The sequence below is a fragment of the Eschscholzia californica genome, unplaced genomic scaffold (assembly GCF_041429995.1).
Source record: "Eschscholzia californica isolate CP2 unplaced genomic scaffold, dmEscCali1.0.p SCAF_1, whole genome shotgun sequence".
Classification (NCBI taxonomy): Eukaryota; Viridiplantae; Streptophyta; class Magnoliopsida; order Ranunculales; family Papaveraceae; genus Eschscholzia; species Eschscholzia californica.
The window spans coordinates 454,060-477,409 of record NW_028238198.1 but is presented as its reverse complement, the minus strand read 5'-3'; the positions used below and the strand labels follow the sequence as shown (position 1 = coordinate 477,409).

The 23,350-nt window shown below is 38.3% G+C and overlaps 3 protein-coding genes, 2 long non-coding RNA genes and 1 pseudogene across 7 annotated transcripts; 4 read left to right on the top strand and 2 right to left on the bottom strand.

The window, feature by feature from the left end:
* The first annotated feature begins 263 nt into the window (after positions 1 to 263).
* LOC147562853 (uncharacterized) lies at positions 264 to 1,868 on the top strand. Its single transcript, XR_015239789.1, has 3 exons — positions 264 to 368; positions 478 to 546; positions 1,803 to 1,868. It is a non-coding gene; the product is annotated as an uncharacterized LOC147562853 (long non-coding RNA).
* A 310-nt stretch (positions 1,869 to 2,178) lies between these two features.
* On the top strand, positions 2,179 to 5,806 carry LOC147562852 (uncharacterized). Its single transcript, XR_015239787.1, has 2 exons — positions 2,179 to 5,127; positions 5,228 to 5,806. It is a non-coding gene; the product is annotated as an uncharacterized LOC147562852 (long non-coding RNA).
* A 2,401-nt stretch (positions 5,807 to 8,207) lies between these two features.
* Positions 8,208 to 9,862, top strand: LOC147562851 (peroxidase 55-like). Its single transcript, XM_086673568.1, has 3 exons — positions 8,208 to 8,763; positions 8,844 to 9,035; positions 9,116 to 9,862. The coding sequence occupies exons 1-3, from the start codon at positions 8,542 to 8,544 to the stop codon at positions 9,689 to 9,691; spliced, it is 990 nt and encodes a 329-aa protein (XP_086529694.1). The 5' UTR covers positions 8,208 to 8,541; the 3' UTR covers positions 9,692 to 9,862.
* A 217-nt stretch (positions 9,863 to 10,079) lies between these two features.
* Positions 10,080 to 11,733, bottom strand: LOC147562850 (nuclear transcription factor Y subunit C-4 pseudogene; annotated as a pseudogene). Its single transcript, XR_015239785.1, has one exon. The product of XR_015239785.1 is annotated as a nuclear transcription factor Y subunit C-4 pseudogene (transcript).
* A 1,301-nt stretch (positions 11,734 to 13,034) lies between these two features.
* LOC147562849 (uncharacterized) lies at positions 13,035 to 16,405 on the bottom strand. The gene is made up of 2 exons (XM_086673559.1): positions 16,111 to 16,405; positions 13,035 to 15,676 (listed from the first exon to the last, which is right to left on the bottom strand). Exon 2 carries the CDS (start codon positions 15,568 to 15,570, stop codon positions 13,231 to 13,233), a length of 2,340 nt encoding a protein of 779 aa, XP_086529685.1. The 5' UTR covers positions 15,571 to 15,676; positions 16,111 to 16,405; the 3' UTR covers positions 13,035 to 13,230.
* Positions 16,406 to 18,998: 2,593 nt separating this feature from the next.
* On the top strand, positions 18,999 to 20,755 carry LOC147562848 (mediator of RNA polymerase II transcription subunit 30-like). Of its 2 annotated transcripts, none has more exons than XM_086673544.1 (4): positions 18,999 to 19,158; positions 19,441 to 19,727; positions 19,889 to 19,990; positions 20,477 to 20,755. In XM_086673544.1, exons 2-4 carry the CDS (start codon positions 19,443 to 19,445, stop codon positions 20,573 to 20,575), a joined length of 486 nt encoding a protein of 161 aa, XP_086529670.1. In that variant the 5' UTR covers positions 18,999 to 19,158; positions 19,441 to 19,442; the 3' UTR covers positions 20,576 to 20,755. The 2 variants fall into 2 exon arrangements, with proteins under 2 accessions (XP_086529670.1, XP_086529658.1); XM_086673532.1 differs by having other exon boundaries at positions 19,003 to 19,114.
* The last annotated feature ends 2,595 nt before the right edge of the window (positions 20,756 to 23,350 follow it).

The following is a 23,350-nucleotide window of genomic DNA, read 5'->3' as shown; positions in this document are numbered from 1 at the left end:
TTCGTCACTCTGCTGAGAATGTATACTGTACAATTGGTGCTTTGTCAGCGGTAAGAAATACACGTATATAGTGGTGAGCGTATACATGTATTGATTTGAGAATACACGCATACAAATATTTGTCATTTTCCTTTTTAGAGGAAGACATATAGATATATGTATCATGAGTCTATGTCATAATAATTATAGAAACTACGAAATACTTTATGAAACACCATCTGCCAGGAACCTACACTCCACAGTTGTTGAGAAATCTCCCGTGATAACTGGTTCAATATCATGAAGGATTTCTTACGGAAGTTAACGCCAACAAAGAAGAGGAAGGCACAGCGTGAAATGGGAAATAGTTTGTACCCCAAAGGAAAAAGGTGAGACACGGGACACCTTCAAGTGCTCATTGTAATTGGTCTAGGGCGTGCACGCCTTACATGGTAATTTGACTACTTTCGGTAATATGTGGTTGATATATTCATGTAGTTTCTTGGTGGATTTTTGTACGTCGGAAGTTGCTTCTTTCTTTGGGGATCTACTTTTGCGTCAGGAGAGGTATTTCTCTCTTCGCCTTTGCTTAAATATCACGTAAATAGTTCAGATATTTGTCAAAGATAGTGACTACATAACTCTTGTGACGCCCCGTGCCCCATAAATAGGCACGAGCACGCCCCGACAATTCACAGACGAGACTAAAATCCGGCAGTGTCTCCTCTGTAAATCGGACCGGTCGCACCTGTAAACCTGTCATGCAAACCATACATTCGCATAACAAACCCAATGGAAGCTAAAAAGAAACTAAAATCAACTAACAGACTCTGGGTCCAAGCCGAACCACCAGAACTCGGTTAACTCATCCTGCGCACAACCATACATCCCTGTACAACCTGTGTGATACATATTTATATATACATGTATCTTGTAAAGTTCCTTAACAATTCGTTGCTGTCGATCGTTGTAAACTTGTGTACTGGTAAATACCAATCACACTTAACCTCCTCATACTGTTCAGTCTTCGATACTTCAACATCATCAATATGTCGACCTACCTAAAACTTACCACCAAAACCTCTTAACCCTTGGTTATCCTCTCATACCACCTTGTACAACAATGATTGAAATATACGCCCAAAAATTTCCCACTAAATCTTCTAATCAACCCTGACTGCACATAACTCACTCAAATTAGAACTTCGTGGGTCACAAAATGTGGTGACGCCTGAGCATTTAAGATATGTATTTTGACGATGAATGAGATGTTCTTACATTTACCTAGTACGAAGAACCTAGACATGAATAGTGGTGTGGCGACTCTGAAATAACTACTTCATTATGTGAAATTAAATTCAGTTAAGACTATATTATCTACTTGACTTCTTGAAGGAAGAGTGGCTTCACAAACTTGTAGTCTCAACCTGTCAGAAGACGTGATTCGAATCACTTAATTAACTTGTTATTGGTACTTTTTCTGCATATCATAGCTGACACACAATGATGATTAGTATGTAGACGCCCGTTTCATGTTTTGTGATATTTGGGAAGGTTACAAAGTTCTCTGTGTTAAGGATTAAGGCTAAATTTTTGTTGGGTCTAGGTTGGAGGAACCATTTAATGTTGTCACCGACTATTTTGGTACTTTCACTTCCTTCAGATTCCAGGTTTCTTACGTTCTGGTATTGATATATGCTAGTACACCTGAAAATCATAATAGACTAAGCATTAGTTTCTTTATGGTTTATGTAGTTATGTCTGTTGTATGACTTCTCAATCACAAAAGTACACATTCTCAGAATTTCTTACGTACCACACAGGATATATAAGGTTCCTGTTATAGAAACTTCAAGGAGATACATAGCTGGAAAACAAGGTGCCACTTAAAAGTTGAATATGCTTTACTTATATTTTTCACTTGATTTTCTTACGTACCAACAGGACCTACCAAAATTAAATGGTATGAAAATTCTCTGTCAAAAGATTGTTGTTGATGTTGTTAAGGTTTGGTATCACTCTATACTTTTACATTGCTCATTTTCAGTAAAAGTATCTTAAAAGTTGAGATTTTAAGTATTTGTCAGGATATGTGTATTACTGTGATCACAATTAGTCCAAGATTCCAAGAACTATTGCTGAAAGGTCTCTTCCTCACTTCGCTGAGAGTGTAGCGTTTACCGTTGGTGCTTTGTGTGAGGTAAGAAATACAAATATATAGTGGGGAGCATATACATGTATTGATTTGAGAAATATATGCATACAAGATATATGTACATATACATGTATATGTCTATGTCATAATAATTGTAGAAACTACAAAGTAGGTATCTTCTGTATTGAGTTAGCTTCAATGAGAGTTCAGGGACGTATACATTTGCTGTGAAGCGCTCTAGCTCCTGCTTTAGAAGCCAAAGTCTTCCAATTGGTAGTGGCGAGCATTTTGTTCTCTAATATGATTTACGAAGTTTAGTGTTCAAGATTATTAAGACCTTTTTTATTTACAACACAGATTCTTCATTCTTGTTGGATTTGTGACCTAGAAACAAAATATCTACATGAGGCTGTTGTGGTTTTCGAGTGTATCAGTTGTAGAATTTACGTAATTACTCAAATTCCTAGTGAAATGGTTGTATGTGTATGAACATGAATCCAGGCAATTGTCTTCATGGATTGTTCAGGATTGGCTTAAGTTTCTTATATGCAACTGACGGAAAGCAGAAAATTCAGATTGTTACTGGACCTCTTAAATACTGGCTTAATACTTTACGAAACACCATCCGGAAGGAACCTACAGTCTGCATTTTTACAGAAGTCTCCCGTGATGACGGGTTCAATATCATGAAGTATTTCTTATGGAAGTCAAGGCCAACAAAGTTAAGGATGGCATGGGGAAAATAGTTTGTAGTTTTGTACGCCAAAGGAAAATACTGGGGCATGGGGCACTTTCAAGTGCTCATTGTTGGTTTGGGGCGTGCATAACTTACTTGGTAATCTGACTACTTTCTATAATTTGTGGTTGATCTATCCATGTAGTTTCTTGGTGGGTTTTGTATAGGGTTGTACTTTTGCGTCACCCAAGGTATTTCTCTCTTTGCCCTTTGCTTAAGTATCACATAAATAGTTCAGATATTTGTCAAAGATAGTGGCTACGTAATTCACTCAAATTCTTATGTTTATCTAGTATGAAGAACCTAGACAGGAATAGTGATGCGGTAACTCTTCATTGTTGAGTCACAAGTGGCATGAATGGCTTACTACACAAAATAAGCTGCATCTTGTTGTCTGTTGACGAGGGGCATGCTTGTGCGCAAATGTGAAATTAAATTTAGTTAACTTGGTCTCTTGAAAGAGCGACTTTGCAAATTTTTAATCTCAACCTGTCAAAAGACGTGATTAGGACCAGTTAATTAACTTGTTGTTTTGTACTTCTTATGCATATCATAGTTGACTGGCGATGCTGATTAGACATTTATACGTCCATTTCATGTTTTATGATTGACTCTGTATTAAGGTCATTCTCTTTAGCTCCCATTCTTCCATCTTTGCCATCAGGGGGATCTGATTAAATATTTCTTGGGTTCTAGGTCGGAGAACCATTTAATGATGTCACTGACTATATTGGTATTGTTAAGTGCAAGTACACCTGAAAAATCCCAGTAGACTAAGCATTAATTTCTTTATGTCTTATGTTGTTACTTTTGCTGTATTGCTTCGGAATCACAAAATCCCACATTCTTAAGATCTTTGAAACATGGCTCACGAATCATGTGCATCACTTAGAAATCTTAGAGATGGTAACCTTCTATGGATGAAATAAGAAAGCAAGCGGAGTTTGAGGATATAGACTTCCCACATCTCTTCCATAATAAGTAGATGGTCAACTTCACAGTTGCAGTTTATTTTCGTTCTGCTGGTAAATGGTTCCATTGTTTTGCCGGCGCAGCTATCTTTCTTCGTAGCCACTACTAAAGTTTTATACCTATCTCTTTGAAACCACATACGTTCACACAGTGGGAGTGTAGATCAGGTAGATATGCTATATACACGCGATACACTGTGATTGTATCAAATTCCTGTTCACCACCAGGTCTAATTTGTTCGAATCATGTTATGTCTTTTTTGTTATCGAACATGTAATTAGGCCAATTTCGGGAAAGCTGTTTGAACATAGATGGTTTTCATCTGGTGAATGCTTTTTAGATTTTTGGGACAGTTACAACCTAGCTTGATGAGGTACAACTATATCGCCTGATTTTGTATAAAACAATGTCAAGTACTTCTGTTTACATTCCTATTGCTATGCAGTCTGGTCATATATCATAGCATTTGTTTTGCATGGTACATGAATTCTAGCTTAGTCTGATTATTAGTTTCTAAATGAGATAGTAGAATTATCTTATGTGGTCGTTAAGAGATCCATTAAAGGGAACCGCTGGGAAATTCTTTAAGGTATGACTAACCCTTTTTCCTCAACTGCGTTCGATGATATTAAAGCTTATTTAAACAACATAATATTTTTCAGCCATCAGACACCTCACAGAAGGTAGTGGTAAGTTCCAGTTGCTTACAGAATACAGGATTTTTCCAACTATATTTCTTGGAAGTGTTAAACATATTTTGCTGGAACTCCTGCGCATGTTTCCATCACTGGCTTCACATTCTGCTATGATACCGTTTATTATACAGATTAACAGGGTTTTCTTTCTTCTGTGCTTTAAGGAATTCTGCAACCAAAGGCCCTTCAGTAATTGTACATGAGAAGGCATATTCGCAAGTGTGGTTGTTCATACGTGAGATGACATATGCTTAGCAATATACATGTTATTTTGTTGGAAGTGGTTAAGCGATCTTTTAACATATCTTTTTATGTTATGCTGGAGTGCTTTGGTTGTTTCAGTTTATGTGATTTCTGGTTTCCTGATTGGCGTCTAGTTCAGTACACTCGTGGTTTGGGAGTCTATTAACTATCATTACCCTCTTGGCAGTTTATGTATTCTCTTAATACAGGGTGCACTGAGTACTGAAGCATATTATGAAGCTTTAAAGAGTGTATTGCAGAAAATTTCCACATTTCTTTCTGTTTAGAAGGTCTCGTGAGTGGAGCAGATCTACAAGGTGGCATTCGACTCTTTTACCCAATATGAGGTAGATCTGTTGCTTAGCTTGTCACCAGGTTTCCCTGCTTACTTTCTTCTTTGCGCATATTTCTTATAAATAATTGTTTCTTCTATCATTAACATCTTAGGTTTCGCCTTTGTCATTGTGCGACAATTGACGAAGACAGTGTTCAATAGTCGTTAATGGTCTTTCAGAACTTCGTTTAGAAGGATGGAACTGCAGCTTCTACCACGATCTCGAGATCTACTTAGAGGTTGTAGAAGACAGTGATAGACTTTAAACAAAGAGGCATGGGCCAACAAATCTTGGGGTTTTCTCTGGATGAGTTAAACCTAATCAAGAACGACGTAACCCAGTTTGAGCACTAAAGACAAATTCTGCTTGGGCTTCAGTACCTACCTGACTCCGGACTGTGTTTGGGCCTCAAACTAAACTGTAACAATATCTGAATGCACAAAGTTCGGCCAAGTAAATTATCGACTTCTGTACTCAATAATGTTTCAGGAATGAGAATTAGTAATGCTAACGAGTTACCAGGTGCGTCTCTATGCTTTCTCTTCATTCCAAAGCAACTTAGTAGCTTAGGGATATCTGACGTATTTGTTATAGAAACTTGAAGTGCTCATTGTAATTGGTCCAGGGCGTGCACGCCTTACATGGTAATCTGACTACTTTCTATAATTTGTGGTTGATCTATTCATGTAGTTACTTGGTGAGTTTTGTACATAGACAGTTGCTTCTTTCCATGGGGTTGTACTTTTGCGCCATCAAAAGTATTTCTCTCAGCCCATTGCTTAAATATCACATAAATAGTTCAGACATTTGTCAAAGAGAGTGACTACATAAATTACTCAAATTATAAGAACTTTGCAGGTCAAGTAATTTGGAGAAGCCCGAGCATTTAAGTTACGTATTTTCGTGATGGTTAACATGGTATTTCATTTATCTAGTGCTAAGAACCTAGACTCGCATAGTGGTGCGGCAACTCTACTTCATTATTGAGTTATAAGTTGCATCTTGTTGTCCGTTAACAAGGGCACACTTTTGCCCACATGTGAAAATAAATTTCTCTAAGACCATATTATCTACTTGGCTTCTTAAACGAAGAGCGGCTTAATCTCGACCTGTCAGAAGACATTATTAGGACCACTTTATTAACCATTTATGCATATCATAGCTGACAGGCGATGCTGATTAGACGTCCACTTCCTGTTTTATGATATTGGGGAAGGTAAGCTCAGTTGAGTAAAGTTGACACTATACTATGTTGCCATCTTTGTCATCTCGAGGATCTCACAGGGCCGACCTTGGGCCTAGGTGACCCAGGCAGCCACTTAAGGCCCCCAAATTTAAGAGGCTCCATTTTTTTTTTGTATTGTTCAGCGTGCCTCGAACCCTGGACCTAGAGTGTGGAAGACTAAACTTCCTACCACTCTAGTCAAGTTAGGAGAGGCCCCCAATTTATACATCATTTACATACAAATCAGATTATTATATGTATTTTTTATGCATATTTGTATCATGATTCAATTGGGTAGTAGAGTTGGTAAAGTAGTTTGATTATAGAACCAAAAGTCTAAGATTCTGACTCTCGAAGGGCCCCGTCTATACATTCCCTTTAGGACCCCCCAAATGTCAGGGGCAGTACTGGGATCTGATTATTGAACTTTTTATGGTTCTATGTTGGAGAAACCACTTAACGATCTCACTGACTATTTTGGTATTCCCATGCGTGCCCTTCAGATTCCAGGTTTCTCACGTTCTGGCATGGATGTGTCATGTTTTCTGCTTGTGTTATGTTTTCTGTATTATTTCTGCGTCACAGAACCGCACATTCTTGACATCTTTGAAACATGGCTCATAGATTATGGTTTTTTTTAGCTTACCTCCTCAACAATAATTAGTAATTGGGTTTACTTCCTTTAGTAATCGTTAATTGAGTTTACCCCCTTGAATTAAATAAAGATATATTTGACATATGATAATAAAATCATAAATTAAATAATATACAAACGAAATCAATTTTTATTAATCACATTTCAAATTAAATCAAGCAATAAAGTATGGTAGAATCACAATTCTTCATATTGAAAAATAATTGCTCTTGGTAGTTACAATTATTTCACGTACGTTTTTTTTTGTCAAAAATAGTAAATCTAAAGGATAATAACTAGTGCGTTCACGGGGTAAACTCATTACCAATTAGTGACGAGAGGTAAGCTCAACCACCCTAAATTTTGTGGATCACTTAAAAGTCTCAAGAGATACAGATTTCCGTCACTCAGATAAGATCGATCATCCAATTTACATCTGTTTAAGAAATTCAGTTCAGTATTTTGACAATTAGAGACTACAGTTGCGTCAAATATTAAATAGCGAAAAAACTTGAACAAAAAACCTGTAGTTCTGATTTCTGACACTCCAAAAAAACAACTTAGGGCTATCACATATGAGACAGAGACGAAGCGTTGGTAAGTGGTAACTACTATGCACAAGTTGTGCTTACTTCGAGAAGTCTACATTTTACAGCCAAATCTAAAATCTGATAATCTAGTTTCTTCTATGTGAACATTTTGTTTCAAAGAAAAGATTTCTCATCCTTCAATACTTGGGAACAAATTTTCTCCAACATAAAATCAAACATTAGAGTTTAATTATGTTTTCCTAATTTGGGGCATCTTGTTTGACTAATACAACTATAGACTTCTAGTATGGCAACTTGAGATTTGTTTGTTAATGCTCTCAATTTTCATTTCCTCACTTGCTTGGCAAGATTGATACTTGATAGGAGACTTTCCTTCTTATACCGCTTGAATTACCACTCGTCTTCTTAATTATTATATTGTCATATATGTATACAACTCCAATTTGTAGTTATGTATTGACTGAGTTGTACTTCAAAAGACATTTTGAAAATTATAAAAATAACCATTATATAGTGTACTTTTCCAAGAAGAAGCTATCAAACTACTCTAGTTTAGTCGTCTAGCAACACCGTAACACATATTATATATCGCTGATCAAGTACTGAGTTCATATGTGGAATGATGTGGTAATATCTTGAACCATTCTCTTTTACTACTCGGTCTTTAGTGTGATGGCTAATTAGTTTTACTCAATATAAATTATATGGAAAGAATTTATTAGTTACATTTTACTTTTATTAGGTTTATGAAATAACAATTAACCACAAAAACAAAATAGAAAGAGAGGATAATAATGTTTAAATACATGGTTTGGACCAAGTGGACATTAGAATATTGATAGAAAAAATGGGGTTGCTTAGATTTGAATGTAAAACACAAAACAAAATTATTAATATCCATTCACGAGTCTTCATTAGTAGCTATCAAAGAATTGGTATTTGAGATCGAAAGGGTACTCTAAATGGGTATAAAAACCCTAAGTTAGATCTTCTCTAGCATCAACATCTAGCAAGTGATGAAGATGGAGTTGTTAACAAGGAAACATTGGTTTTGTTTGCTAATGGTGTTTGTTATTATTTGGAAAGGAGTAGATGGACAATTAGTGGAGAATTTCTATGGTTCGAGTTGTCCGTCTGTTGAATCAATTGTAAGACAGACAGTTATGACGAAGATTAATCAGACATTCACTACAACCCCTGCGACTCTACGTCTCTTCTTCCACGATTGTTTCGTCGAGGTAAACTTGCTTCTCTCTTACCTTTCTTTTACTATCTACATAGTTATCGACGGATGGGTTTTGATGTTCTTACCTATTAGGGTTGTGATGCCTCCGTTATGATCGCTTCACCAAATGGAGATGCAGAAAAGGATGCACCCGATAATAAGTCTCTTGCCGGAGATGGATTTGACACTGTGATTAAAGCTAAGCAAGCAGTAGAAGCGTCGTGTCCTGGCGTAGTTTCCTGTGCTGATATTTTAGCCCTTGCTACTCGCGATGTTGTTGCTCTGGTAATCTTTGTTTTCTCTCTGTAATGGCTGAACTCGATTTACCTCACTTGAAGAAACTTATTTTTCTGTTTTTCAAACAGTCAGGAGGGCCAATGTACAGCGTTGAGCTTGGTCGGCGGGATGGAATGCTTTCTCAAGCATCAAGAGTTGCTGGAAATCTGCCAGAAGCACATCATAATCTAGACCAACTCAACTCAATTTTCAGCAAAAACAAGATCAGTCAAACTGATATGATTGCCCTTTCGGGCGCCCACACACTCGGATTCTCTCACTGCGACCGATTTGCAGATCGCCTCTACTCTTTCACTCCATCTTCTCCAATTGATCCTTCTCTAGACCCAACTTACGCAAGCCTATTAATGGTGTTATGCCCAAGGAATGTCGATCCAGTGATTGCCATTGATATGGATCCTGTAACTCCACGGCAATTCGACAATGCATATTATCAAAATCTGTTAGTAGGTAAAGGACTTTTTACTTCCGACCAGGTTCTCTTCACAGACCCGGCTTCTAAACCTACCGTGAATGATTTCGCTACAAACTCATTGAAGTTTAATGAAGCCTTTGCCACAGCAATGGTAAACTTAGGTAGAGTTGGCGTCAAGACAGGAAACCAAGGACAGATAAGGAGAGATTGCACCGCCTTCAATTCTTAACATACTTAAAATGCAATAAGTTATATATTGGATACATCTTCTAAATAAGAAAAGTTTCGAATAATATAAGCTTCGAATAAGATACATTTCTTATCTAGTATTAAATTCGATGTTTCCGACATTTATTATCTAGTACTAAATTCTTAAAATGCAATAAGCTTATTCCTAAAACTTGCAACTACCCTTTTACATTTTTACACCTCACAAGGTGAGGCGGTGCCTCGAGGCACGCTTGATGCATATAAGACGAAATAAAGACAACGACAACAGCTATGTAAAAACATATCATAACAAGTTTTACTCAATTACGAATTCATCGCGGTAGCTTAAAATATTGTTGTCTTTTCGTGACCTAAAATACCTTCGCCCGGAGGCGCCATGAGGTGTGTGGCACAAGAAAGAGAGAATTTCATAGAGGAAATATCAACACAAGTTCAAACAAACTCAAGTTGTCAAATACCACCAAAATATACTCTATTTATCTATACCCATACAAATTCACAACCTACCATAGAAACCCCAAGCTCTCACAATGGCATTGCCATAATAAATCAAAACCCAAACCCTAAAAGTTTGAAACTTTTGATAAAACAAAAATTTACAAAGAACTAGAAGGATGATTGTTAACATACCCAAGACCATTAAGATTACCATGATCGGCCTGGCCGCTCGGAGATCCATAAGACCCACCGTCGTTTTGCCAGACAGATTGCCAAGCTTGAGAAGGTGGTGGATGAATATAAACCCCTCCTCCATCAATAATTCCACCCAATGCTGGTTGTCCGATGGCTACTACTTCATCTTCTCTTCTAGGAACAATATCAACCAAGAAATCGAAAATATCAGTACGAGAAATAGCAGCCGAAATATCGTTTTTTTGAAGTGTTCGACGTTTGTTTTCTTCAGCGTTAAGCCAAGATCGAATTGTGAGTTCAAGTATGAAAAGTTCACAAGCTTTTGAAAATAAAATTGGGGCTTCAGCGGAAATCATACGAACATCTTCATCTGCTTTCATGATCTTCTTGATTCTTGCTAATGGAAGTTGATGGTTTCTGAAATCGTTGATTTGTTCGATCTCTTGTCGTTGATGGTTCAAGAACATTTGGATTTTTCGTTGGTGTTCGTGAATTAGATTTTGAAATGAATTTTTTGGTGGGTAGGAGGAAGAAGAAGAAGATAATTGATGTTTATTGTTGTTCTCCATCGGGGAAAAAGGAAATCTTTTGATCAAGATTAGGGTTTCAATTTAGGAGATAGAAGATGAATTTTGATCTTAGAAACCCTAATAATTCCTTAGGAAGAATGTTTACGCGGACTATTACGATATAATCAAGAAATTCATTAATCGAGATGTTAAGGGACTGTTTGGCTGATTGTTTTTGCAGTACGCACAAGATTTCGATTTGATACTCCGTCAGCCCTATAAGAACTACAAAACACTCTGTACACCATGAGGTGGCAGCCCAAGTGGAGCAATTAAGCATTCTTGTAAGAACTAAAACTCGCCTTGATTGAGTGATGACTTTTAACCTACTTGAGATGTCTCAAATCTTAGCGATATTTTATCAGTGGTATCAGAATCGAGGACAACTCTTTCATAAGAGTAGGAGAATTGTGATTGTCCTACATCACCTACGAGAGTGACTGAAGTCTGGACTATAAGTGTGCACTCAAGCTTAGTAAGCAATGGGATCATGTATGTGGTGTGCGTGTGGGGAGGTGCGAAAACGAAAACAATATCGTTAACTGTCAAGACTTGTGACGTCACAGTTCGATAACCTCCAAAACCTAAAAAAAAGTAGGTGATGGCTCCAACCTAACATGTGCAAGTCACATGAGAAAGAGATTCATCAAAAAGGTCAAATGAGTTCACAAACCCATGCAACTACATTTCACATATTCTGAGAAAGAGAAGTTGCTATCCATGTACTAAAATTTCCATATAATGAGTCTTAGTTGAGGCAAAATCGATTGTTTTTTTGATATGCATGTATCTCTTGTATTATACATTCATATATGTTTCTGGATAAAACTTCCCGTTCATTTAACAACAGGAGGTTGAAAGAGATATTCGCACGTCAAAAACCATTTCTTGGTGCAACCGAAAACTGTTCAAGTTATTGCCTCAATCAATCAAGGACCTCCGTCTTCTCTTTTCTTCACGGGTACACCTAACAGCGTTAGTCTCCCCGAGCTTCACTTTCTTCCTTCCCGAGCTGCATTAAAGAAACATACTAGTCACGAGAATAAAGCGTAAATCAAATGAATTGCTGGCAAAAACCCCAAAGAGAGAAGGTTCACTCGCTATATCGGTAGGATACATGACCAAATTGGGTTAGTATATATCCTTACTCAAATCTAGTAGAAACATGTGTCGGACTTGGATTGAACCACATTTACTACTAAGGATCTAAAGAGAAACGATATCTCGATCGTAATAATAATTCTTGCAAGCGAGAAGCAACATCAAAATAAGTATGTTAGGCCTTAATCATGCTTATTAATGAGTTTGTGCATGTATAATTGTATATTCTACCTAGAAAAACATACAAGAAGGAAATAAGATAATCATAGCCATCACCACTATCTGAGTATCGACCGGAATGATTTTGGGTAATAGTCAGTAGCGTTGCCATTTTGGTATCCAACCCACAACAAAAAAACAATGATTATCACTTCGGTAAATTGGCATGCATTACTATTTCCTTAAATAGCATATCAAATGTGAACGACAAAGCTCTTCAACGTTTGCATGAGAACGGTGGTATTACACCTCAAAAGCTTTTGAAAGTGAAGGTACGGAATTAGCTTCTGTAGACTCGTAAGCAGCATCATCTCTGTCAGCTAGTAGCCACAAATAGTTCATGTAGGCAGCTCTTGGTGGAGTTAGAGCAGCTGCAATTCTTCCTGCAGCTCCTGCATCTGGTGCAGATGATGCAGCTTACGCTTACGGTTGCGTGTCTTTATACCCAACGCCAACTTCAAATAGCGTATAAGAGATCTATTTTCCCAGGCTCGAAAATAATCGCAGTCTAATATTGTAGTCAAGACAATATGCAACATATATCTTTTAGATCCATAGTCAGAACCAACATATCGGAACTAAAAAGAAGTACTTGAAGAATATGATTTGATTGTTTCATTGTCTAATTTGAGATAAAATGGCATGAATCAAGCATTGTAAAAAGTTTACAATAAAAAAATTTGGCAGTAACTGAATTCTGTCATATGGAAACTAAATTGAATCACCACCTGACTTCTGATTGAGCTTTCAAATTTCAACCCCTCAAGGAACATGTAACTCCAGCTTCCAAACTGAATTCGATTTCTCGAGAAGTTAGAATTGGATCAACACAATATTCTCCATTAATTTCAAATGAAACTCTGTAATTCGGAAGAAGATTATACAGCCAAGAAAAAATTAAACCCTAGAAGTAATGAAGTCTAGAATAGTCGGCTTGGTTTGCACAGATTAAGGTCAATAGATCTATCTACTTGGATCAGACCCAAATGATCCATAATTTTAAAAAAAGTCGCATCTATCTGCAGTTCTTTTCTTCGACAGTAGAAGTCTTTTCTTCGACACTTTCTGCAATATTTTCTTCTCTAGGTTCTGTTTCTACCTGCATTTCGGTATTTTCCGCCGCCTCCCCATTGGGTTCTTTTCTTAGATCTTTGCTCGAACAAGTCAAGGTTTCTTCTTCCTTGGCTTCTGCTATTACCTGAAGCAGTTCCAAAGGAGTAGCAGCTGGATCCAGTTCACGGCAACCCTTCGGAGCATTTTGAGCTTCTTCGCCTGTTAGCAAGTGTGAAGGGACCTGATGCGAAAAGCGGAACATCTCTTCTCTTGGGATCCTCTTAGATTGTGTGGGATCCTCGTGCCGATGAAACACAGTCTTGAAACCATTAACCTTAACTAGAGGAGTAACTGTCACACCTTGCTCCTCGTTATAATCATCAAGAACCTCCACCATATCGTATTTGTGAATCACTTCATCCGGAGTAGATTCGTTCCAATCAGGGGACCAGTTACGGTACAGAGCCCAGATATCACCCTTGGTAGGCAATACACGAATAGCGCCTCTTCCTCCCTTAGCCCACTTAACCCTATGCGAGAAAGAATTGAGCGAGTTGTTGACTTCATATCTGCCAACCCTGAAATCTCCACAAGTTTTGGCAAACCCAGATCCAACCCAGTCTATTGGACCTAGTTCACTATTGCTTTTTGAGTTGAGCCAGCCGATACGCATCTTGAATGGCTTCAAAGAAATCACTTTCTGAATCATGGCATAATAACGAGGCATCCCATCATCATTATCATATGCAGCCCATACCTGGTTATCCCCAAATGATCTTTCAGATCGATCATTGTCAAAATCATGAAAATCTGGATCAGGGACATTGATAGATAAAGGTTCATGGGCTTCACTATCTGAATCTACTCCAGAGCTGTCAAGTGAGTCTTGCATTTTTTGGACTACTTTTTTCGGATTCAACTCAACCGATTTCTTCTGAGTATGTGCAAGACCATTTACTACAGGTGGTTCTTTCTGTTTCATTTTATCTGTTTCTTTCTCTTTTTCCTTCTTTGAAGTTTTAGCTGCAAGATCCGAGCTCCACTCGTTCAGCTTCTTGCGGATTTCTCTCTTAGCCTTCTCCATCAGCATATTTCGAAGTTCTGCTTGTGTCAAATCCCTTGTACCATTAAGCTCATTAACCCTTCCCATTTCAAAACCACCCTGTCTAAATCCTGATGTACTACCACTGCTAAATCCACCACCATTTTCTGAGCCGATATGATTGAACATACTCCCTCCATAACCACTCACACCACCATCATCCAGACCTCTAGTTCTTTTTACAGGTCGTTCCCCTTTAAGATCGAAACCAGAAGCAGCGTTAGAAAACTCAGCACTGCTTGCTGGCCTCTTAGAAGTAGGATGCTTCCGTTGAAGGGCTTCCTGTCTTCTCAGAGCTGCTTGCGCCTCTTGATGTGCTCTCCTGGCTCTATCATAGACTTGCTGAGCTGTGTTTCCTGAACCTTGAGCACTGGCAGTAGCATTGCCACCAGCAGACGCTGAACCCCATTGTGAGTCTGTGCGGTTAAATGAACCATGATCCCCAGTGAATGTTCTATGGTGATTTGTATTCTGATGCTTCTGGGAGAAGGACCATGACGAAGATGAATTGGCAATCTTCGATGGAGTTGGTGTCTCTATAGCCAAAAAAGGTTCATGGCAATTGGGACAGAGAAGTTTGTGATTCTGGTACATCCTTAGATACTCGTACTGCATCTTACAGTGATTGCATGAAGTCCAAAATGTTTTGGATTTTGGTGGACGAGGAGCAGGAGCAGGAGCAGTTGTTGGGCCAACATGAGGAGTAGTCTTATGGGCCCTCGCGCCCAAAGTACCGTTGAAACCATTAGCAGCTGGGACTGATGGACCCCCAACCGTGGTCGGAAATCTTGTTTGTGGATTTTTTGGTATTCTCTTCTGATCATAGGTTGCCCGCTTACTCTTATCTGACAACAAACTCCATGCCTCTGAAATGAGCTTAAATGCCCCATCTGCACCTATTGATTTGTTCTTGTCAGGATGATGCATAAGAGCTAATTTCCTGTATTGCTTTCTTACCGTCTCATCATCGGAGAATGGCTCAACACCAAGGATCCCATACCAATCAGGTTCCCCGCAAATTTTTTTCTCCGCTGAGAGATACACATCAAGTGTCGATAGCATTTGAGGGAGTCCCTCGAGATCAGGATACAAGTTTTGGGCTTTCAAAGCAAATTTCTTCGCGCCAGCAATATCCTTTGCACCAAACTTCTTCTCAGCTATTTGTTTTGCCCTAGTTGCTTCATCTTTGTTGCACTCCATTTTTCGGCTACTAATTAACTTATAATATCACCCTTTTCCTTGAAACTCTAATCACCAATGAATCAACAGCATAACTAAGAATGACCCAAGTTCAACTGCACAAACCCTAATTCACAAAATAGAAACAAAAATAAGTACATTACCGCAAGAGAAACGGAAAGATTGGGCAAAACATAAATAGTTAGAATTACTTCATAGATCCATATGCATGAGAAATCTCAGAACAATACTGCTATATTCGTTTATTCAAACCCTAAAAAGGGTCTATAGCCTACCAAAATCACTGACTACAACAACCTAATTACATTACCCACATATAAATGACACCAAACAAGATCAAAATTAAACAACATAAGCAGAAAATGGATCTGAAAATTGACAATTGAAACAACTTAGCATGATAGAAACTAAAGATATAACCTTAAAAAGGAGAAAATTTCAGTACTTGAAGCTTAAATCCCTAGGGTTTGATCTGTGTCGTATTTGATAGGCAGTAACAAGCTCAAAGTGAATTTGTTAGAAGGGGAAAGATATATATACCACTTTAGTGAAACAGATAGAGAGTGGGTTTGAGGTAGAATTTGAATCGAAGAACTACCATGAAAATGCTTCTTCAATCGCCATTTTTGCCTGTGTTTTTCCCACCCAAATTCTTTCTTGTCAAAACGCTTCAAATACCTAATTTTATAAAATGGCTAATTTCTCAAGGTAGAGAGATGAAAAATAAAAATATACTGCATTATATGGTATGGGGAACCTTTGTTTTTAACCTTAAACCACCCATTGTCATGGGGTTGGAAACCCTAACTAGAGTTAAATTTTAACCCTTCAAAGTGGTTAGCAAGTTGCCTAAAATAGAAATTCTTATCTAATGCAATAAAGTTGATGAGAAAATATTATTTGTGATTTTTTATTGTTATTTTTATTAATTTACTAATAATATATTTCCCTATTTTGAGAATTGGACTACAAAATTCATTACAAGACATTGATACATCATCAATATAGATAATAAAAGTGGCATCAACATTCATGAATGGACTATGCATGGATGCTTGATTTTTAAACAATCGAGCCCTTAAAGGCTATATATAACCATTCCATTATCTTTATTTATATTCAAGTTCAATATATCATGGATTTGCACTTCTACGGGATCGAACTTGAGACCATTTGGTTGCGAAGTGATGTCCGACCACTTCACTAGAGGTAGGAGTCCGGCCGAAACCCGTCCACGAACGTCCGAGTCCGAAGGGTCGCTGTCTAATGTCTGAATCGTCTCGTATCCGCCTGATCGAAAGAGCTTAAGCAGACGGACGCGGGCATAGGGTCCCGATGATCCGACTGAATCCGCCCGCTTATATAGTCTACCCGACCGAACCCGTCCATTTATCCTACCCGTTATACCCGCTAACTTATATGATTGATTTTAAGCCTTTAGATTTGTATGGTTACCTACGACCGTTAGATTTCAAGAGTAAAAATATAAAATCATAGAAATCACTTTTCTTAATCTTGTCTTCGCCTCTCTACTTCTCTGGTCTCTCTCTCCTCCAAAATCTCAATATCTCATCAGTAACCGTAGAATCAACAATACATCGATCGTAATCCATGAGCAGAAGAATAAAACCGATCGTAATCCATGAGAAATCTCAATGATTATCTTTTAATTTTGTATTCATTTAATTAATGGAATAGTAATGTGAGAGTTTAGAAAGTTGTATTTAGCTACCAAACAATTTTAATTTCAATTTTTTTTTTTTAATTTGTTCATTAGTGACCGGTGCCCGACCGTCCGATACCCGGTTTGACCGACTATCAAAACGGTCACGGAAAGTCACTTTGTTGGAGAAAAATCTGAAATGTCCGCCCTTTTTGTCCGGACGTCCGAGTGACCACTTGGAAATTGTGCCTGTTCCGCCCGGACAGATTAAGTTAGTGTCTGTTTCCCGCCCGTCCGGACCTACTATACCAATAGGTGGTGGACAAAATAAGATATATCCTTCACAACATATAGTATGACATTGATACAACAGGAAGATAGATGGATTAAACTCATATACTGTTGTAGAAGTTAAAGGTGAGCATGAGTTGATTGCCGATAATTTTTTACTTAGTTGAAGTTGAATCAGTCAAGGCTTCGACACATTAACTTCAATGTATTTTAATTTGGTTAGGTTCGTTTCAGTTCAATTTTTTTTTTTTTGAAACGTTTCAGTTCAGTTGGTCATGGCATTTTTACGTCTTATGACATGTATATATTTTTCCTGTTGAAGTGTATGACATATATATATATATATATGTATATATATATAGTGGGGATGAAAGAAACACATACATACTATGATACAGGGACAATAAGCTCATGAACTATCATTTGACAGTTAAAGGCCATGAAAAAGAAACCCTAAAGGCTATGAATAAATATATGGGAGATTTTATAGGGCCCCTCATTTTTGTTAAAAGGCCTCTCCTGAGTGATAATTTAGCATGGAGAGGTCTTTTAACAAAATTGGGGAGGCCTTATAAAACTTCCCTAAATATATTTAATGCATCTACACCTATAAATTACATCGGATAATAAATTTCTACTCTTTCATAAAAAAAAAAATCTTCCACTTCATCAAATGTAGTGATCCCATTATCTATTAGATATTAGAAGAGGTGCATATTCATTAGACTCGGCATGTGCACTTAAATAATGTTGTTATACTCATTATTTGAATTATGTAATCCAATACTCATGAAATGATTGTATAAGTAGAACAACATGATTGAATTCTAAAATAAATACATAGAAATGGCTAGGTTTCACAAATATTTTAAATACGTATATTACCGTCATAAATAATTACATAGAAATTACTAGGTTTCATAAATATTTTAAATACGTATATTGTAGTCATTTAAAGTTACCCATCAGAATATCTCCAAATAGAGAACCAAGTACTTTATCTGTCAAATTCAAGCAATAATTTGACATTCAATCAGTACCAAATAACTGATCAAGTGACGTGAGTCAACTTTAAACACAAGTATTAGTTACATATTGTAATTCGACATAAAGCGTGAACATTGCAAGTCATAATAATACGATATAAATGGTCAAAGTTTTATTAGCTCATGGAGTCTCGAAGAATATTATGTAGCATAAATCTCTCATATGATGGCATGTCTCACTTGATTATTCCCACAAATCCACTATAAATACCATCTGTAATGTAATAATGTTTTCAAGGTAACACTAAATCCATCAAAAACAGATATTAATGTATACGTTATTTCAATTTTAACTAAAGAAGTTAAATAAATGGTTATTCCAAATGGGCACTAAGGGGGAATTGTCTAAGAACGTTCAGATTTGGGGTTATTTTGTGAATTAGCAGACATAAGCGACTATTACCAAAATGCCCTGATTAAAAGTATTTGACGCCAAAATCATTCCATCTAGTAGTATCTTTCATTCCTTCCAAATTTTATTAGGGTTTTACATAAATGAATCAAACCCATCTCTCAAATCGAAATTCCTCTGCAAGATTGTTAGGTCTCTCTCTCTATATATCTCTAGAACTGTATAATTTGCAAAAGGTATTAGTATTCATTTTCATCTTGGAAGTTTTAACTTGAATCAGTAGAGTATTGAGCAAAACAAACCTAGGGTTCTTGTTTAATGTTATTAGAAACTGTCAAACTGAAGAAAGGGCTAATTATTATAGCCTTGACTAGGGTGATATTCTGTTTACTCCTCATTATTTTGAATCTGACTCGTCTGAATATGAATCATCTGACTTAAATTAGTCATTTAAATATATAGTTGAATGAATCTATTTGTTGCTTATTGATATAAAAATGCATATATTGCAAATACAGTTATGATGTCAAATGGTAAAAGCATTCATGAACTTGCTAGAGAGGGACAAAAACATTTGGAGGACACAATTGAATTAGCATTTCACATTTTTAGTTCAATGAATGATGAGCTTTCTGACCCGACCTCGTGGTCTACAATCAGTGCTCCTCACTCTTCTAATGGTGATGCTTCCGACTCTTCCCATCAATCTGATTGTGTTCTTGTCGATGAAGTGGCATGGCTTCATTACGAGTCAGCCGTGGCTTCTCTTCGTTCGGTTCTTATTGCTATTACAAGTCATCAAAAGGTATATCATATTCCATATATTAAACAGATTAAATGATAATTCTGCATCTTCTTTTCCTCCTACATATATGGGTGGATATGCTTATTGTTTCGAATGTTCTTATAAGCTTTCTCAATAGAGTTAAATTGTGCTAAACTAACTCGGTGTCTTTATCTTAGTAGCCGAAAGTCCTCGAGAGTAGTTCCACAGTTGGTGATTCTGAAACCCACGAGGATCAAGCTGAAATGGGAAATGTAGCAGATCGAGTCACCAATTTAAGAAAGGTACTTCAGTCTATGCCTTAATTTTTAGCAAAAAAAAAAATCGTCCATTTCTACATTATGTCAAAACACAGACAATGCTCACCTGTGGTCTTTACTTCATTTCCCCCTCGAAACGGGTCTCATTGGTCTTTAGGTGATGTTGTGGACCTTTCTTTAGATACTGATACTTTAATCAGAGAAAAAAACTTGAAATCTATGATTTGTTTTCGTGGCATGTTGTTTCAAAAGAGTTCATAGTGGTCGCCGGCGTCTTTGATTGAGTTACCGTGCTGTTTGTTGTTAGACCTTAAGAATCTGGATTTTTCCATTATGACAAAATCGGGTTGCACTTATTACTTGTTATACTATGGTCGTGGTATTTAGATTTGATTCAGTTCGTGATAGGTTTCTGGGAGAAGTCTTTCCACTAATAGTAGCTTAGTGTTGTATGTTTCGTATCACATCGAATTGATAAATGGTTGAACGGGTTCTATTCTGAACTTGCAGGAACTTGCAGAGAAGAACAAGCATATGAAGCTTTTGATAGATCAGCTTCGAGAACTTATTACTGAGACATCGACATGGCAGAGTCCCTGTTCGTTATGAAACTTCTTTCCGGAAGGAACAAATCAAGGTTTTCAGAAATTGCAGTTCTTGAAAGGGGAAATCCATTACAAAGATGTATTTTTTTGTGACACGAAAAGGTTACTAAGAATTCTTTGCTGGTTGATCGATGCATGAGATCTAAGAGTTATACTTGCATATAAAGAGATTTGTTAGTGTTTCGATTTTTTAGTTCGATCTAGATAATATGTTGTAAATTGGGTCGGGCCATGCAGGGTGATAAAAAATAGTTGAACTCCCCGAAATTAGCTTTTGTGAGAGTTATGCAATTAGGCTGGTTTGGCCGACCGGCCTGGCCTAGCCCCGTGTCCCTGTGTAACGGCTCATAGACAGGCTAGGCTGGTCATGCGGTCCGTGCTTGTAAATAGGTCAGGTCTGGCCCAAGGATGTCATGTGATGAAGACCAAAGGCATCCTGCCATCCTGGTATGGGCATCTCACTCTTTCTGGTTTTGAAGGAAAAAGAGAATTTTCATATTGGAGGCAGAATTCCTTTTAAGAGAAAGAGGTAAAAACTGCAGCACTACCCATTTGGTGAAAGAGTGGAGTAATTATTAGTATTGGCCAGCCAACTTGAAAATGGCAGATATATATTAATCGGAATAAATGGGAGGCCCCACTTACCCAAACATGCTTAAAATTCAAGCTACTATTTTTTTAACCACCAACTTCGAGATCATAATGATCTTTTAAACAAGACTATTGCTGCATGTCTGTCTTGTGAAGTTCGGTTTGGTTGAGTAACACTGAATGTCACTGCACCGGGGAGACTAAAGTTGAATTAAAAGCAAGTAACAATTTCACATTGTCTGTCTATAAAAAAAAAAAAAAAAAAAAAAAAAACATTGTCTGTCTATGTTCAAGCTTAATAAGTCTATGGACTCACAGAGCCTTCACCACGAACAAAACCATATACCTAATGGCCTTGTGTCACGACCATATTCTTGGAGTATGCATATGGTGTGACGTAGTGCTAGGATGGCACGCCTAAGCACATAGGCCAGAGGGCCGAGCACGGGGTCGAGATAGGGCAAGAGTGCCAGCAAGCTTCCTTAGGCCATGCACGGGACATCCGTGGCATTCAAGACTTTGTCAAGGATACGAAGGGTCATTTGGACAAGAGTATGCCTGGTTAAAAGGATTGATGTTTCCTTGTGGAAATAGGCAAAACAAGAAGTTTGCACCTTAGGAGGGGGTGGTCTCCCTTCCTCATATGCATCCTGCATATGTCAAGACCTCGTGGATGGGGCGCTCGTCCATCCTAGCCTTTGGGCACGAAAGTGAGCTTCCTCATGGCGCAACCCATGAGGCCGGCCTAGCATATGTGAGAGAAGCATATTGCATGGGTTCCCTTGTCATAGGAGATGGCTGGGACAGTACCTGGAGATAGGTTACTGCGGGTTCCTTTGGAAGGTGTGTTGCATGTTCTCATGCCATGGCGAGGCGTGCGTCGTGCTAGCATATTCCATAAGGAGGAGTGAGCTATTCAAGGGGCCAAACCTTGATGTGCTATGTTGGGCATTAGGTAGCTTATTAGAGATGGATGCTCCTATGCCCAATGTCCGGATGGTAAGCCGAGATGGAAGGTGCCGGATGCTTGAGACTAGATGGCAAGATCTGCCTATGCGGCTTGGTGTGCTTCGCACATATGTTGGTATCCTTTATAGTGGGCGAGAGTCTATGACTCAAGGAAGCGTTATACGGGACGGCTCGAGCTATGCTCGTAGGTTGGGACACGATGGTGTCATGCCGCATTATTGGTTGGGAACCAAGGTGACTTGATAGTCGAGATGCTCCGAATATGTTCGGGAAGGCTGGCTATGCGTTAGGAGGGAATGCATAGCGCCGCACGGCACGTTAGGATTTGATATTCCGCACTATCGACCCGTGTCTTTGAGCATGATATGCCGGGTCGACCTAACGGGACAATAAGGCCGTGACAATTGGTATCAGAGCTTGAAGAGCAAGCTAATGGATGGTGTTCTGATCCCAGTGATAGTTGGATTCAGAGCTTAGAAGCTTACGGGATATGTTCCAAGAGCCTATGTGATGGCAAATGGATGTATGTTGGGAGCTTGTAAAGGAAAGCAAGATGATATATACCTCAGAGCATGTGGTATGCGAGGGGGTGTACTTCCAGAGCCTGAATGGCAGGTTCAAGGGATGATTATCTGATTCAGCTATAGATGGTATCTATGCTCCAAGAGTGGGACGAAGAGCTTGGTGATTCTTGCACTGTGGCATGTGGTATGTTGTAGTGTGTATGGAGAGCTACGTCGAGAGCATGGTTTCCACGAGAAAGCTTTCAGAGTGAGATGCATTCGAGATGGTATGGTCTCTGAAGCTATTGTGCGGAATGGGACCTTTGTCAAGGGATGCATGGTGCATAAGGCGACGAGAGTTCCGACGGAAGGAATAGGCCGTATGCACGGAAGCTACTGTGGTAGCTATCTTTGGGTCCTATGTTCCTTTGAACAAGAAGGACATATGCCGAGTGAGATGGAACCGGATTGGCACAAAGGGTCATATGCAATCTCAAGGGATAAGAGTTTGGTGTGACTTAGTGCGCAAGGAGGTACCATATATGCTTGAGTCCTTTAGAGGTCAGGACAAGCGCAGAAATGGGATGAACCGAGAATGGCACAGTGAGTCGTATGCGAGCTTGGTGCAATGCTCAGTACGATTTGGTGCGCATTGGGTACATCGTATGTTGGAGTCCTTGAGAGGAAGGACATGTGCTAGAATGGGGCCAGGATAG

Coding starts and splice junctions, on each gene's coding strand:
- LOC147562848 (XM_086673532.1), top strand. CDS start 19,066: ATGAATCAAACCCATCTCTCAAATCGAAATTCCTCTGCAAGATTGTTA. Junction 19,115..19,440: donor TTCCTCTGCAAGATTGTTAG/GTCTCTCTCTCT, acceptor TTGCAAATACAG/TTATGATGTCAAATGGTAAA. Junction 19,728..19,888: donor CTATTACAAGTCATCAAAAG/GTATATCATATT, acceptor TTATCTTAGTAG/CCGAAAGTCCTCGAGAGTAG.
- LOC147562851 (XM_086673568.1), top strand. CDS start 8,542: ATGAAGATGGAGTTGTTAACAAGGAAACATTGGTTTTGTTTGCTAATG. Junction 8,764..8,843: donor TCCACGATTGTTTCGTCGAG/GTAAACTTGCTT, acceptor CTTACCTATTAG/GGTTGTGATGCCTCCGTTAT. Junction 9,036..9,115: donor CTCGCGATGTTGTTGCTCTG/GTAATCTTTGTT, acceptor TTTTTCAAACAG/TCAGGAGGGCCAATGTACAG.
- LOC147562849 (XM_086673559.1), bottom strand. CDS start 15,570: ATGGAGTGCAACAAAGATGAAGCAACTAGGGCAAAACAAATAGCTGAG.